General features: G+C 42.4%; 1 protein-coding gene across 2 annotated transcripts in view; it reads right to left on the reverse strand.

Annotated features, from left to right (window-relative positions):
* Positions 1–17,122, reverse strand: part of LOC122932155 (serine/threonine-protein kinase receptor R3-like) — a 127,908-nt gene that overhangs the window by 30,906 nt on the left and 79,880 nt on the right. For both annotated transcript variants that reach the window (XM_044286407.1, XM_044286406.1), the window contains 3 exons: positions 15,780–15,926; positions 13,686–13,961; positions 8,819–9,016 (listed from right to left, as the gene is read on the reverse strand). In XM_044286407.1, the coding sequence (XP_044142342.1) occupies positions 8,819–9,016; positions 13,686–13,961; positions 15,780–15,926 (621 nt within the window). The remainder of the gene's footprint in view (positions 1–8,818; positions 9,017–13,685; positions 13,962–15,779; positions 15,927–17,122) is intronic.

The raw sequence follows: 17,122 nt of genomic DNA on the forward strand, positions 1-17,122 counted from the left end.
AGACCTCTCAGTAGTAGTAAGGCTCCTCATAGTGCTCTTAGTAAAAATATAGAAATAAGGCCGATCTATAAGTCCCTCCTATAGAGCCCCCAGTAGTGATAAGAACGCCCCTGTCCCCTGAATTTGCAGTGCCCTCTGTAGTTATATTCCGCACTATACAGTCCCATGTAAATAACAACACACCATATCTCCTGCCCCCTCCAAAATACAGTCCTATGTAAATAACATCACTTCCCTCCCTTCAGCCCCTCCAACATACAGTCCCATGTAAATAACACTATTTCCCTCCCTCCGCCATAGTGTTCCATGTAAATAACATCACACCATCTTTCCAGCCCCCTCCAATATACAGTCCCATGTAAATACCATTCCTCTGTATACAGCCCCTCCAAAATACAGTCCCCTGTAAATAACATTACCTCCTCCCCAGCCGCCTTCAACATAGTCTTAAGTAAATAATAACCCCCCTCCCCAGCCGCCTTCAACATGCAATCCCATGTTAACATCGCCCCCTCAACATTCAGTCCCATGTAAATAACATCATTCCCCCCCACCAGCCACCCTAAACATACAGTCCCATGTAAATAACATCGCCCCCTCAACATTCAGTCCCATATAAATAACATCATTCCTCCCACAGCCACCTCCAACATACAGTCCCATGTAAATAACATTACCAAGCCCCAGCCCCTCCAACATTCAGTCCCATGTAAATAACATCACTCCCTCCCACAGCCACCATCAAAATACAGTCCCATGTAAATAACATGACCCCCTCCCAAGCCACCTCCAACACACAGTTCCATGTAAATAACATCCCTCCCTTCAGCCCTAACATACAGTCCCAGTTAAATAACCACAATAACCAGCATTGCTCTGCCTCTCCCTTCACTTACCTCTCCTCATGTAGCAGACATCAACACAGTTTCTTCCCCCAGGACTTCTTCTCTTCACTACCGTCCTCCCCTGAACTGGTCACACGATGGTGACACCATCGCAGGTCCTTCTCAACCACTGCCTGTTTTACTGGTCACATGACCTGTAATGTCACCACAGGTCCTCAGCTCTTCCAGTGCATTACATTCAATTGTATTGCCGTCCTCGGTAATACAGTTGTATCTAGCTGACAGGCAGGACATTTGGGGCCTGGGACAAAACATCAGGGGCCCAGGCCCCAAATGTTTTAACCTAGCAAGGCCCCTGCTCTCTAACCCGATTTCCCTTTGCTACGGCTATAAACTGGCATCGGTGGCTGTAGGTGTCCACTTGACAAATACAGGCTTTTGGGTTTGCCTGCCCTGTGTTATCATGATGGGTGTTTTAACATGTTCTCCCTCACCTGCAACAGGATGTGTGAGGCTTTAGTTGCTGGTCACCTTCACTGACTGTAGCGCCATAGCTCTGAAAAATATCCACGCACCTTCAGTCTCCCTGGAGCAGAGTTCCTCACAGTTGAGCTGATTCTGTGGCCCTAAGACCCTTGAGTGGGCTGTGCCAGGTACTGCAGATCAGCCCTATTCACAGCTCAGGAGCTATAATAGCAGACACATTTGAAGGACAGATATGACCCTGTTTCGGGGGGGGGGGGGGGGGGGGGATATTTCTAATCCCAGACAAACCTTATAATATGTAACCTTAAGAAAATGATTAGTTTACATGCTGTATATAAAAGATTGGGTCTGATAGTAATAGGTAAATGTGGAAAGTTATTCTTGAACTCATTTTCATTTCTGCACCGCATGGTGCTGTGTTTAGTATATGGAGCTACATTTAGCCTTCATCTAAATGTAGAAACTGTACTTAGTGTGGACAGGAAGCAGGATTTAACGTTTCCCATATGATGCAACACTTCGCCCCCTAGTGGTTGTAATTATAAATACTCTTTTTTAATATTAGGAGTAAAAAAAATATATATATTACAAGTGAACCATTAAGATAAGATCTTAACAGAGGTACTGGGAAGTCTTAGTCTTACCCCTTAACATAATGTAAAAACACTGCTCCATCATGGGCACAGAGATCTGCTCACATTTTTCAATTTGCACTGAAAAAAATAAATCTAAACTTTACAACTCATCCATAATGGGGCCTCCACTGTACCTCCGTAGGCCTCAGATTTTGCAGACATATGCAGTGTTTTTATGGTCCAGTTGCATATGGATCTGAAACTAATTGTGGCAAGCTTGAGGCTTTTTTCTCTACAACCTTTGTCATATACGGCTGACAGTATTACACAGCCTCATGCACATGGTTTATGGTGTTTTTACTTAGGCGTCATGCACACAACCGTCAGCATTTTGCGGTCTGTAAACCACGGATCTGCTAAATACAGATGTGGTCCGTGTGCCATCTGCATTTTTTGCAGACCCATTGATTTTTAATGGGTCTGTAGTCCGCAGACAAGTATAGGATATGTTCTATCCTTTGTGGATCGGATATACGGATGCAGAAAGCACAAGGAAGGCATCTTTGTGCCGCACACAGTAGTTATTCCACCTTAATGCGCCCTTCACAGTAGGATGCTCCCTTAGTTCCCCCACACACTAGGATTCTCCCTTAGTGCCCCTTCACAATAGTGATGCTCCTCTAATGCCCCCACACATTAGAATGTCCCCTTAGTGCCCCTATAGTGTAGTTATGCACCCTTTTGTGCACTATATAGTAGTTATTCCACCTTTGTGCCCCCACACAGCAAAATGCTCCCTTAATGCTCACACACAGTGGTTACATAGGCGTGCGCACGGGGTGTGCCGGGTGTGCCTGGGCACACCCTAATCAAGCCTGCTGGCCGGCGAATACTAATGACCGCTTCCAAAATGTACCTCATTAGTACCGGAGGACCAGGAAGCGGTGAACGCTATGTACTTACCTCTTCCTCGTCCTCGGCTGTCGGCTGTGCAGGGCTGCGCACAGCGGGAGGCGATTTGTGACATCACACTGTGCGCGCCATTTCAGAGCACAGCTGACAGCAGGAGGAAGAGGATCGCAGGCAGCGGCGTCCAGGAGCAGAGAGGTAAGTTGTTTTTTATTTTATAAAAAATGAGGCTGCTGGGGGCATAATGGAGGCTAATGAGAGGCATAACGGGGGCTAATGAGGCATAACGGGGGCTAATGAGGCATAATGAGGGTTAATGAGGCATAAGGGCTGATAATGGGGGCTAATGGCATAAAGGCTATATATATATACATACATACATAGATACATATACACACACGCACGCAATGCTTCATCATTGCATTCAACTGTATCTACGTTCCAGGGACACAGATACAGTTAAAATTAGGACAGTCTGACATGCCGCTGGGTCCAGGACAGTTGGAAGGTGTAGTTACTTTTAAAATTCTGCATTCCTCCTGTCAACATGCAAATTCCCAACCAGTTTTTCCCTTTCTTAAACTGTGAAGCAGGTATATAACTATATGGGGTGCAGAGACTGCAGTCTCACCCGGGCCATTTTGCAAACTGTGGAATACCAGTGTTTATTTTCTGTGCTGTAATATCACTGTGTCCATTATCTTTTAGATTTACCACTGTGTTTATTAGCCTTGTGCTATAGCATAATTACATTAAATATTCCCGTATTTGTATTGTGATATCACTGTGTGCTTATTACTTGTATTTTGATTCTGTATTTACTATGCCAGTTTTATGACATCACTGTGTTCCTTAGTTATTAGCTTTGACATAATTGTCTTTATTTTCTTCAACATTCCTCTGTGCATCATTGTTATAATGTGAATCACTGTAAGCAGTAAGCATTTTGTATGACTTCACAGTATTTATTATCCATGCGCTGTGACATCACTATGTGTTATTGCTGTGTGCATCAGCCTAGAACTCTGACATCACAAAAGCTATTATTTCTGTGTTGTTACTTAATCTTGGTTGTTTACCATGTACTGTGACTCCACCGGATTTATTCACTGTACTGTGACATCACTGTATGCATTGTGGCATCACTGTGTTCTCTGACACTATCATTTGCATTTTAATGGATGTATATAAATAAGGCGGAGAGCATGCATTTGCATCTGAAAAGTGGTACATAACATAGCCCGGTAGTACCTTTGTCGCAGGGATATCACTACCAAAAATTTAATGTCAATTACAAATTTTTAATGAGGGCCTAAAGAGGTTGTTTGTTCAATTACATAAAAAAAAGGCTCAGCATGGTGTAAAATAATAAAAGTAATAAAATAAGGGCTCATGAACATGGCCGTAAGTGTTTTGCGGTCTGCAAATCTCAGATCAGCAAAACACGGATACTAGCCGAGTGCATGACGCCATTTTTTTTTACTCCTGCAGAAATGTCCTTTCCTTGTCTGCATAATGGAAGAATAGGACATGCTCTATTTTGTTGCAGGGCTGCGGAATGGACTTGCGGCTGTGGAAAGCACATGGGTGTTCTGCCCACATCTCTTGTGGCCCCATTGAGATAAATGGATCCGCATCTGATCTGCAAGAAATGCGGATTGGATATGGACTAAAACTACGGTTGTGTGCATGAGCCCTAAGCCATAATCGCCATCCCCCATTTTACTGACTGGAGCCGTGGGGGGCGATGTTTGATGTATTTCCGTTCCGCATTACGGACAAGGATAGGACTGTTCTATTAGGGGTCAGCTGTTCCATTCCGCAAAATACGGAATGCACATGGATGTCATCAGTTTTTTTTGTGGATCCGTTTTTTGTGGACTGCAAAATACATACGGTCGTGTGCATGAGCCCTTATTGGGAGGAATTTCTTTTCTTTCTGTCGGTTGGCAGAAGTTCATCAAGCATCTGCATCTTCCAGGATGCATTGCAATTAGCTCTTATTAACCCCTTCCTCTCCTGCATACAAAATATTCCATGATGTATAGCCATAGAGATATACAGTCAGGTCCATAAATATTAGGACATTGACACAATTCTAACATTTTTGGCTCTATTCACCACCACAATGGATTTAAAATGAAACGAACAAGATGTGCTGTACCTGCAGACTGTCAGCTTTAATTTGAGGGTATTTACATCCAAATCAGGTGAACGCTGTAGGAATTACAACAGTTTGCATATGTGCCTCCCACTTGTTAAGGAACCAAAAGTAATGGGACAGAATAATCATAAATCAAACTATCAATTTTTAATACTTGGTTGCAAATCCTTTGCAGTCAATTACAGCCTGAAGTCTGGAACGCATAGACATCACCAGGCGCTGGGTTTCATCCCTGGTGATGCTCTGCCAGGCCTATACTGCAACTGTCTTCCTGCTTGTTCTTGGGGCATTTTTCCTTCAGTTTTGTCTTCAGCAAGTGAAATGCATGCTCAATCGGATTCAGGTCAGGTGTATGACTTGGCCATTTCATAACATTCCACTTGTTTCCCTTAAAAAAACTCTTGGTTGCTTTTGCAGTATGCTTTGGGTCATTGTCTATCTGCACTGTGAAGCGCCGTCCAATGAGTTCTGAAGCATTTGGCTGAATATGAGCAGATAATATTGTCCAAAACACTTCAGAATTCATCCTGCTGCTTTTGTCAGCTGTCACATCATCAAAAAAATACAAGAGAACCAGTTCCATTGGCAGCCATGGATGCCCACGCCATGACACTACCACCACCATGCTTCACTGATGAGGTGGTATGTTAGGATCATAAGCAGTTCCTTTCCTTCTCCATACTCTTCTCTTCCCATCACTCTGGTACAAGTTGATCTTGGTCTCATCTGTCCATAGGATGTTGTTCCAGAACTGTGAAGGCTTTTTTAGATGTCGTTTGGCAAACTCTAATCTAGCCTTCCTGTTTTTGAGGCTCACCAATGGTTTACATCTTGTGGTGAACCCTCTGTATTCACTCTGGTGAAGTCTTCTCTTGATTGTTGACTTTGACACACATACACCTACCTCCTGGAGAGTGTTCTTGATCTGGCCAACTGTTGTAAATGGGGGTTTTCTTGACCAGGGAAATAATTCTTCGGTCATCCACCACAGTTGTTTTCCTTGGACTTCCGGGTCTTTTGGTGTTGCTGAGCTCACTGGTGCGTTCCTTCTTTTTAAGAATGTTCCAAACAGTTGTTTTGACCACACCTAATGTTTTTGCTATCTCTCTGATGGGTTTGTTGTGTTTTTTCAGCCTAATGATGGCTTGCTTCACTGATAGTGACAGCTCTTTGGATCTCATCTTGAGAGTTGACAGCAACAGATTCCAAATGCAAAGGGCACACTTTAAATGAACTCTGGACCTTTTATCTGCTCATTGTAATAATGAGGGAATAACACACACCTGGCCATGGAACAGCTGAGAAGCCAATTGTCCCATTACTTTTGGTCCCTTAACAAGTGGGAGGCACATATGCTAACTGTTGTAATTCCTACACCTGTTCACCTGATTTGGATGTAAATACCCTCAAATTAAAGCTGACAGTCTGCAGTAAAAGCACATCTTGTTTGTTTCATTTCAAATCCATTGTGGTGGTGTCGAGAGCCAAAAATGTTAAAATTGTGTTGATGTTCCAATATTTATGGACCTGACTGTATGTAGTATGTAATGACCCCACAATATCCTTCTCTGCTGTCTAGAGATATAGCTATATATATTTGCATACATTTAGAAGTAGGGATGAATGAAGGAAAGGTGTCTGGACCACTTCCCCTGCTTCTCTATGAGATCACTAGCACTGCGGGGACTAGAAGGGTGCAAGGGTGTATTCCTGTACACTGCCTAATTTAGGGTGCAGCCTCGGAATACGGTCATTCATCTTTCATTCACACCCCCCTTTTCCCTGCTATCCACTTAATAGCTCCCTTGGCGCTCCTCAATCCATCTTGCTCATTTTTCTCTTTTCTTCTCTCCTTGACCCTGGGACTAGAAGGGAGCAGGGAAGCTATTGAGCATGTCAGTCCACCTCTGAATGCAGGAGAAGGTGGACCAGAAGGACAGACTGCAGAAGGTGCTACCAAAGAGGAAATGTATGTACATAAAAAAGCATTTTATTGCATGTATATTGCAATAATATGTCATTTGAATTGGCCTATTCATTGCCTACTAATTCTTTTTTGGGATAACCCCATTAAAAAAAATGTATTCAGTTGGACAACCTCTTTAAGAACAGTGAGTTACTCCTCTGTTGTGAATTATATAATTTCACAAGACACAATTTGCTATAGGGTTGTTTCGATACCAAAATTTTGATTCGGTTTTGATAACATAAAAAAGTATTGCAATACTCGATACCATTCAATACCACTCAATAAAAAATAAAACGACAAAAAAAGTCGCGTGCACTCTGCATTTTATCTAACGTCCCCATAATTTGGGGACCATAATTTGTCATAAGATGACAAAAAAAAATGGCGAATTGCGCGATTTTTCTATTTTCTTTTACGCCGTTCACCGATTTTTACAATATTTTAATAGTTTGGACTTTTCAGACGTGGCAATATGTAATATGTTTATTTATTGTTTATATATTTTATATGTAAAATTGGAAAGGGGGTGATTTATACTTAATATTTGTTAGTTTTTTTACTTTTGTTTTTTTACCTTTTTATTTAATAACTATTTCTCCCCTTAGGGGCTAGAACCTGGGATCTTTTAATCCCTTGTCCTATTCACCCTAATAGAGCTCTATCAGGGTGAATAGGACTTCATACTCTCCCTGCTGCCCTGTGCATAGTGCACACAGCAGCAGGGAGATTACCATGGCAGCCAGGGCTTCAATAGCGTCCTGGCTGCCATGGTAACCGATCAGAGCCCCAGGCTTACACTGCTGGGGCTCCGATCAGAAGCTGCCACTGCCGCCAATGAGAGGAGGTGAGGGGACTCTGTGGCCACTGCCACCAATGATTTTAATAGTGGGGGGTGGGGGGAGGAGGGGGCACACTGCACCACTAATGATTTTAATACTGGGGAGCGGAAAGGGGGAGGGTGAACTGCGAGGGTGCACTGTGAAACCAATGTTGCTTTACACACCTGTAAAGCAAATTAGGGTTGTTTCGGGTATCGAATTTTCGATACCCAATCTATACTTTTGTCCTGGTATAGATACGATACCGGGATTTGCCTTTTATCGATACTAGGCTGTGCTACTGCACAGCCCAGTATCAGAGAACATGTGTTGCGCTGCTCTCAGCGCGGCCATGTTCCCTCAGCAGCACAGGGAGAAGGAAGCAGTCTCTCCCTCCGCCCTGTGCCACTGCTACCAATGGGAATGAGGAGGAGGGGAGGGCGCACTGTGCCACCAATGATTAACGTTTAATACAAATACAGCCGGCGGCAGAAACACATTGCCGGCACCCAACCTCTATGACAGGGAGCTGCAATCAGCGGCAGTTGACACCTCAGGTGCGGCATCTGTCAGAGGCCGGGTGCCGGCAATGTGTTTCTGCCGCCCGTATTTGTAATGTATTAAACGTTAGTTATCATTGGTGGCGCAGTGCGCCCTCCCCTCCTCCTCGTTCCCATTGGTAGCAGTGGCACAGGGCTGAGGGAGAGACCGCTTCCTTCTCCCGGTGCTGCTGAGGGAACATGGCCGCACTGAGAGCAGCGCAATGCATGTTCTCTGATACTGGTTTAGTTTAGTATCGATAAAAGGCAAATCCCGGTATCGTATCGATACCAGGACAAAAGTATCGATTGGGTATCGAAAATTCAATACCCGAAACAACCCTAATTTGCTTTACGGGTGTGTCACCTATCATCAGGAATGCCTTGAATACATGCCATTATCATGTGTACTGACTTGTATGCTATATATTGAGACATTCTCAAAAACATACTAGAATCAAAGCTGGTAGAATATCTATAAACATAAGAATATTGTATTTGTTCAGAACTCACCATTTATAATTGTTCTCCTGCATATTTCCCATAATACCAATCCATATGCCCACACATCTGTCTGTTTGTAAGATTCAAATGAATCTGTGCGGATGGTTTCATCCAGGACTTCTGGTGCCATGTATCGTTTAGTGCCAACTCTTGGATTGTTACCAATATCAAGGTAGTCACCATTCTGAGAATGCACCACTGCAAGACCTGAAAGGAAGAGGTAGCACTTTCATTTTATTGCATTAACTTATTTTGCAAAGGTAGGGTATAATCTCTATAAATAAGGCAGGAAGGGTATATTTACATGGCATTCATATATATATATATATATATATATATATATATATACACTGAACAAAAATATAAACGCAACACTTTCGTTTTTGCTCCCATTTTGCATGAGCTGAACTCAAAGATCTGAAACATTTTCTACATACACAAAAGACCCATTACTCTCAAATATTGTTCACAAATCTGTCTAAATCTGTGTTAGTGAACACTTCTCCTTTGCCGAGATAATCCATCCCACCTCACAGGTGTGGCATATGAAGGTTATTAGACAGCATGAATATTGCACAGGTGTGCCTTAGACTGCCCACAATAAAAGACCACTCTGAAATGTGCAGTTTGATCACACAGCACAATGCCACGGATGTCGCAACGTTTGAGGGAGCGTGCAATTGGCATGCTGACTGCAAGAATGTTTACCAGAGCTGTTGCCTGTGCAATGAATGTTCATTTATCTACCATAAGCCGTCTCCAAGTGCGTTGGAGAGGCGTTCTGTTCACGGATGAGTCCTGTTTTTCACTGTTCAGGGCAGATGGCCGACAACGTATCTGGCGACGGGCGTCGTGTGGGTGAGCGGTTTGCTGACGTCAACGTTGTGGATCGAGTAGCCCATGGTGGCGGTGGGGTTATGGTATGGGCACTGCCCCATATTGCAAGGATCTATATACAATTCTTGGAAGCTGAAAACATCCCAGTTTTTGCATGGCCAGCATACTCACTGGACATGTCACCCATTGAGCATGTTTTAGATGCTCTGGATCGGCGTATACGACAGCGTGTTCCAGTTCCTGCCACTATTCTGAAACTTTGCACAGCTATTAAAGAGGAGTGGACCAACATTCCAAAGGCCACAATCAATAACATGATCAACTCTATCTGACGGAGATGTGTTGCACTGCGTGAGGCAAATAGTGGCCACACCAGATACTGACTGGTTTTCTGACCTCCCCTCCCAGTAAGGCAAAACTGTGCACATTTCAGAGTGATCTTTTATTGTGGGCAGTCTAAGGCACACCTGTGCAATATTCATGCTGTCTAATCAGCACCTTGATATGCCACACCTGTGAGGTGGGATGGATTATCTTGGCAAAGGAGAAGTGCTCATTAACACTGATTTAGACAGATTTGTGAACAATATTTGAGATTAATGGGTCTTTTGTGGATGTAGAAAATATTTCAGATCGAGTTCAGCTCATGCAAAATGGGAGCAAAACCTAAAGTGCTGCATTTATATTTTTGTTCAGTGTGTATATACAGTGAGGAACAGAAGTATTTGAACACCCTGCGATTTTGCAAGTTCTCCCACTTAGAAATCATGGAGGGGTCTGAATTTCACATTGTAGGTGCATTCCCACTCTGAGAGACAGAATAAAAAAAAAATTCAGGAAATCAAATTGTATGAATTTTAAAGAATTTATTTGTCTTGCATTGATGAACATAAGTATTTGAACACCTCAGAAACAGCAAGAATTCTGTCTCTCAAAGACCTATTACTGTGCCTTTAAAAAGTCCACCTCTACTTCACTCATTAATCTAACTTAGTAGCACCTGTCTGAGCTCTTTAAAGACACCTGTCCACCCCACAGTCAGTCAGACGCCAACTACTACCTTGGGCAAGATCAAAGAGCTGTCAAAAGACACTAGAGACAAAATTGTGGACCTCCACAAGGCTGGAAAGGGATATGGGGCAATTGCCAAGCAGCTTGGTGAAAATAGATCAACTGTTGGAGCAATTGTTAGAAAATGGAAGAGGCTAAAGATGACTGTCAGACTCCCTCGGACTGGGGCTCCATGCAAGATCTCACCTCGTGGGGTATCACTGATGTTAAGAAAGGTGAGGAATCAGCCCAGAACTACAAGGGAGGAGCTTATCAATGACATGAAGAGAGCTGGGACCACAGTTTCAAAGGTCACTGTCGGTAGAACAGTACGCCGTCATGGTTTCAAATCATGCATTGCACGAATGGTTCCCCTGCTCAAGTCATCACATGTCCAGGCCTGTCTGAAGTTTGCCAATGACCATCTGGATGATCCAAAGGAGGCATGGGAAAAAGTCATGTGGTCAGATGAGACCAAAGTAGAACTTTTTGGTCTAAACTTCACTCGTCGTGTTTGGAAGAAAAAGAAGGATGAGTTGCATCCCAAGAACACCATCCCTACTGTGAAGCATGGGGGTGGTAACATCATGCTTTGGGGGTGCTTTTCTGTGAAGGGGACAGGACGACTGCACTGTATTAAGGAGAGGATGAATGGGCCCATTTATTGTGAGATTTTGGGCAACAACCTCCTTCCCTCAGTCAGAGCATTGAAGATGGGTCGTGGCTGGGTCTTCCAACATGACAACGCAAAGGACACAGCCAGGATAACCAAGGAGTGGCTTCATAAGAAGCATATCAAGGTTCTGGAGTGGCCTAGCCAGTCTCCAGATCTAAATCCAATAGAACATCTTTGAAGGGAGCTGAAACTCTGTGTTGCTCAGCGACAGCCCCGAAACCAGACAGATCTAGAGGAGATCTGTGTGGAGGAGTGGGCCAAAATCCTGTTGCAGTGTGTGCAAATCTGGTAAAGAACTACAGGAAATGTTTGACCTCTGTAATTGCAAACAAAGGCTTCTGTACCAAATATTAACACAGATTTTCTCAGGTGTTCAAATACTTATGTTCAGCAGTGCAAGACAAATAAATTCTTTAAAAATCATACAATGTGATTTCCTGATTTATTTATTTTTATTCTGTCTCTCAGGGTGGGAATGCACCTACAATGTGAATTTCCGACCCCTCCATGATTTGTAAGTGGGAGAACTTGCAAAATCGCAGGGTGTTCACGTACTTCTGTTCTTCACTGTGTATATATATATATATACATATATATAATGTAAGTGGCAAAACCACTTGCTCTATTAAGCCTCGTTTACATTTCTGTGTCCATTTGACGTCTGTGTGGAAAAAAAAAATCCGTCCGTGTTTCAGCAGTGAAGGATTTGTGGGATTCGTGTGTCTGTTTTTTGCCCTCCGCGTGTCATCCGTATTCCACAAACACTGTTCAGATGAAAATGAAAAGGGTTTTCCAAGATTTTTTTTTACTGATTTTACTGATGACCTATCCTCTGGATAGGTCATCAGTACCTGATCGGTGGGGACTGACATCTGGGAACCCTGCCGATCAGCTGTTTGAGAAGGCTTTGTCACAGCACCGTACATTGTATAGTTGCTGTGCTTGTTATTGCAGCTCAGCCCCGGTGCCTTTTCCTAGGCCAGTGGAAACATGTGATCGATGAACGTGTCATCACTGCCCTGGGAAAAGCAGAGAGAAGGCCAATCCAGAGGATAGGTCATCAGTAAAAAAAAAAATCCCTTTAATATCCAGAGCATCTCCTGTCAGTCTTCAGTGAAAAACAGCTCAAACATGGATGCCACCACGGACCAAAGCAGGTGATTCTTTCACTGAAACACAGTCAGTAAAAAAATACTGATGTGTGAACAAACACATTAAAATCAATTGGTGCACGTGCTGTCCACATTTCACATCAGTGAAAAATGGAAATTTGAACGAGACCTTAGATGGTAAATCAAGTGATTGCTGGGTTAGTAAGGGTTAGAGCTTTTGAGTCTTAGCAAACCCAAATCATCTCTATTATGTGGGTAGACAGGAGGTCAAATAGGCAGCTTCTTGCAAACTCACTGGGGGAGATTTATCAAAACTGATTTAAAGCAGATCTGGCTTAGTTGCCTATAGCAACCAATCAGGGTCCACCTTTCATTTTTCAGAGGTCTTTTAGAAAATAAAAGGTGGAATCTGATTGGTTGTTATGGGCAACTAAACCAATTTTCCTTTACACCAGTTTGATAAATCTACCCCACTATGTTTGACACATTTTGGCCTGTACACAAAGGAAGAGAACTGTCGATCATGGCGACCTGGATAGAAGAAGTCAAGAGGAATCACCAAACAAACAATTCCAGAGCCTTATAGATAATCCTCGCCGCAACCAGTGTCAAAGCTCTTTTCTCTAACATGTGCCAATGCTTTAGAGTTAAACATAGCAGAAATAATTTCCAAAACAGATACTATAATTGTAATTTTAACTTAAAGGGGGTGTCCGTGTGATAGTAAAAAAATAAAGGCATGGATACTAATAGAATACCGCCTCTGTTCTAATGCCACTGCAACTATCCTCTCTGACACTGCAGCCATCACATAATGTTTTAGCTGCAGATATGACATCCACGAATACCCGTGTCCGATCATGTGACTGCTGCCTGCCAATCACTGACCTCAGTGCTCTATGGGACAAGACCATTGTGGCCAGTGATTGCCTGCTATAGTCACAAGCAGTATACATGCTGCTGCAGTCAGGAAAACAAAATCCAGCGGGAAGACAGAGCAGCTACGCTGGAACAGAGGGGGTTTGGATTGGTAATATTAGCATCCGCTTAAAAAAAATAAATGAACGTGGATAATCCCTTTAATAACACTAAAACAAAGAAAGAAACAGAAAAAAAGTGGGTAAGCTGGCTCTATTCCAGATAATGAGGTGCCAGTAGTCCCGCTGGGATTATGGACCCCTATATTACTGCTAGCCCATACCTAGATCTGCAATGCAACATTCTGCATTGGATTTCACCAGGATGTTTCTGCTCTTCAGGTCTCTATGTGCAATGGCAGGTTTTCCTTGGGTGCCGAATATTTCCACATGAAGGTGCACCAATCCACAAATAATAGATACTGCAAACTGTAGGCAACCTTCTGGATCAACAGTGGTCCTCTGGAGATAGTCATATAGAGATCCATTGTCATGATAATGGGTAATAAGCCACAGCTGAGTGCTGGAGTTCCGAGAAGTCATGTCAGATGCAATAAAGCCTAGAAAAGGCAGAAGTAGATGCTAAACATGTTATCCAGCGTCATAAAACCACTTGTCATAATGATTTCTTGGCCATATTTACCTCAGAGCTACCTTATTCAGTAGCTATAACGGCAGACTGTTACTGTATTGATATGGACAGGATGCTTAGTGGAACACATCATTTGGAGGAATAGTGTCAGAGACTGGACACTTTTAAGGTATACAGGAGTAATGAAATAGTTGTCCAACCCTTAAATATCATATTTGTTGTGTAAATTATTATAAAGGAACAGTTGGGAATATTACAGAATATAATGAAATTGAACCAAAATTCGGGATCACATTGAGTCATGATCTGGCAGAGATGCCGTGCACCACATTTATGAAATTTTTAGACCCTTTTGTTTGTGTGTGGTTTAGTGGGAAGAGGTATGTCTTAAGATGTGCTGTCTGCTAAAAGTTTGGCACAAAGTAAGCCAACCAGTAGGTGGTGGACCACTTGACAAACAGGGAGATTTACTAAAAGCGGTGTATAGGAAAACTGGCTTTGTTGCCCCCAACAACCAATCAGATTCCACCTTTCATTTTCCAAAGGAGCTCTGAAAAATGAAAGGTGGAATCTGATTGGTTGCTATGGGCAACTAAGCCAGTTTTCCTTTGCACTAGTTTTGATAAATCGGTACTCTGGTACTCTTGTGGGCCAATCTGACCCTGAAGTGGATAAGAGCAGGCTGAAACTTTGTTATAGATAGTAGTTCCTAACATTAATGTTCTTGTGGATTAACGTCTAAAACATGCGCCTTATGTAAAAGAGCCAATAATTCATGTTATATGATGGCAGTCATTTTCCTGTGTTATGTCCTGTTCTGCTCCAAATAATTTCTTCCTGTCTGCATGTCAGTCTAGTCTTCTAATAGGCCTGTAGTGAACTGACATGGTCACAAATAACAATTCAAAGTGAAGCCTGGTAGAAAACAGGACAGTGAGGCTCCACACAATGCCACCAGAAGTAATGGAAGATGACTCCCAGCCCTAGCCTAGATTGGAAGGACGCATGGTAGACTATGGGATGGAATGCAGATAAGTAGAGGAAAAACATGTAATGTGTACAGAGCTGGGGGCTTGTTGGGGAAATCTTCTGGTGGGAATAGGGTTTAGGGTACATGATATCAGGCCTCGCAAGTGTCCCTCATTTGGAGGGACAGTCCTTCGTTTTCACCCAAGTCCTTCTGTATAGGTATAGATTTACATTATTATATTCACAATATTCATCCAGAAAGTGTTTGTCTGGTTCCTCTCTGTATATTTGAGCCCATTTTGTAAATTTTATGCAGTTGGGATTTTAGAAATTTCCATATTTAGATTATTTTTGCGCCATTTCGTTAGAGAATACTATTGAAGTTTATAGATCTGTGTATAGAAAAATTGATCTTTCACACAATAAACCACAAGTGTCCCTCTTTAATCGTCCAAAAAGTTGGGAGGTATGTGATATAACAGTAATAATACAGAAAGTTCTAAATCCAATTACACGCAGAGATCCTTCTCTCTAAATGTACAGTATGTAAAAAATGTTCAGACTCCCTGCGGTCTAATCCATGGTCCTTTGGCGAGTCTAGACTACAGTCTACATTTAAGAGTGTGGTTTTATCAATACTAGTGAATGTCAGCCCTCAAAGTAATTTTATCCATCCATTATCACTGTGTGTATAATTAATGAGAAGCTAACCAAAATGGATTATAGAAAATGTTCCAGGATTATATAATGGAGCAGAATATATTGCAGGAACTGGAGACTGAACTAATCTTATGAATACAAGTTAACAATACCTTACCCAAAATATTTTCATGACGTAGCAAAACGGTGTTGTAAATCTCTGTCTCTCGGAACCATGATTGTTCATCGCGAGAAGAAAAAATCTTAACAGCCACATTTTCCCCCTGCCACAGGCCTCTCCATACTTCTCCATATCGTCCCTTACCTAAATATTGGAAAACAAAAACAATCGATTTATGCTCACATGAGCTAGATTCTGCAACGGAAAACTGCAACAAAGCATATTACAGTATAAAGCTACATGCACACGAAAGTGGTTTGGTTCCGCATCCGAGCCGCATTTATTGCGGCTCGGGTGCAGACCCATTCACTTCAATGGACAAGGATAGGCATTGTTACAATGGATGCGCAAAAAGAAACGGATGCCATACGGGTGTCATCTGTTTTGTTTTGCGGATCCGCAATTTGCGGACTGCAAAACACATACGTCCATGTGCATGTTACCTAATGCACATGAATGGGGGTTTACAAAACCTTCCCAGCTGGCGCAAAAAGTAATTTGCACAGATTAGAGGGTATTGTAAAATGTGTAGTAAAATTTGTCACAGATTTTACCTATTACATTGCAAATGGTGATATAAAAAAAAAAAGTACAATGGAAAAAAACTAAAACATTCACACACTGCAAAGAAAAAATCAGATTTGGGGGTATGATTTGATTCTAGATTTTCAAATCCTCAGCATGCCCCATCTGTTGTGGATTTGGAGTGAATTTCTATTATATATACTGTATATACAGTACAGACCAAAAGTTTGGACACATCTTCTCATTCAAAGAGTTTTCTTTATTTTCATGACTATGAAAATTGTAGATTTACACTGAAGGCATCAAAACTATGAATTAACACATGTGGAATTATATACATAACAGAAAAGTGTGAAACAACTGAAAATATGTAATATTCTAGGTTCTTCAAAGTAGCCACCTTTTGCTTTGATTACTGCTTTGCACACTCTTGGCATTCTCTTGATGAGCTTCAAGAGGTAGTCACCTGAAATGGTTTTCACTTCACAGGTGTGCCCTGCCAGGTTTAATAAGTGGGATTTCTTGCCTTATAAATGGGGTTGGGACCATCAGTTGCGTTGTGATGAAGTCAGGTGGATACACAGCTGATGTATTATGGCAAGAAAAAAGCAGCTAAGTAAAGAAAAACGAGTGGCCATCATTACTTTAAGAAATGGAGGTCAGTCAGTCCGAAAAATTGGGAAAACTTTGAAAGTGTCCCCAAGTGCAGTCACAAAAACCATCAAGCGCTACAAAGAAACTGGCTCACATGCGGACCGCCCCAGGAAAGGAAGACCAAGAGTCACCTCTGCTGCGGAGGATAAGTTCATCCGAGT

This window comes from Bufo gargarizans, chromosome 3 (assembly GCF_014858855.1).
Source record: "Bufo gargarizans isolate SCDJY-AF-19 chromosome 3, ASM1485885v1, whole genome shotgun sequence".
Classification (NCBI taxonomy): domain Eukaryota; kingdom Metazoa; phylum Chordata; class Amphibia; order Anura; family Bufonidae; genus Bufo; species Bufo gargarizans.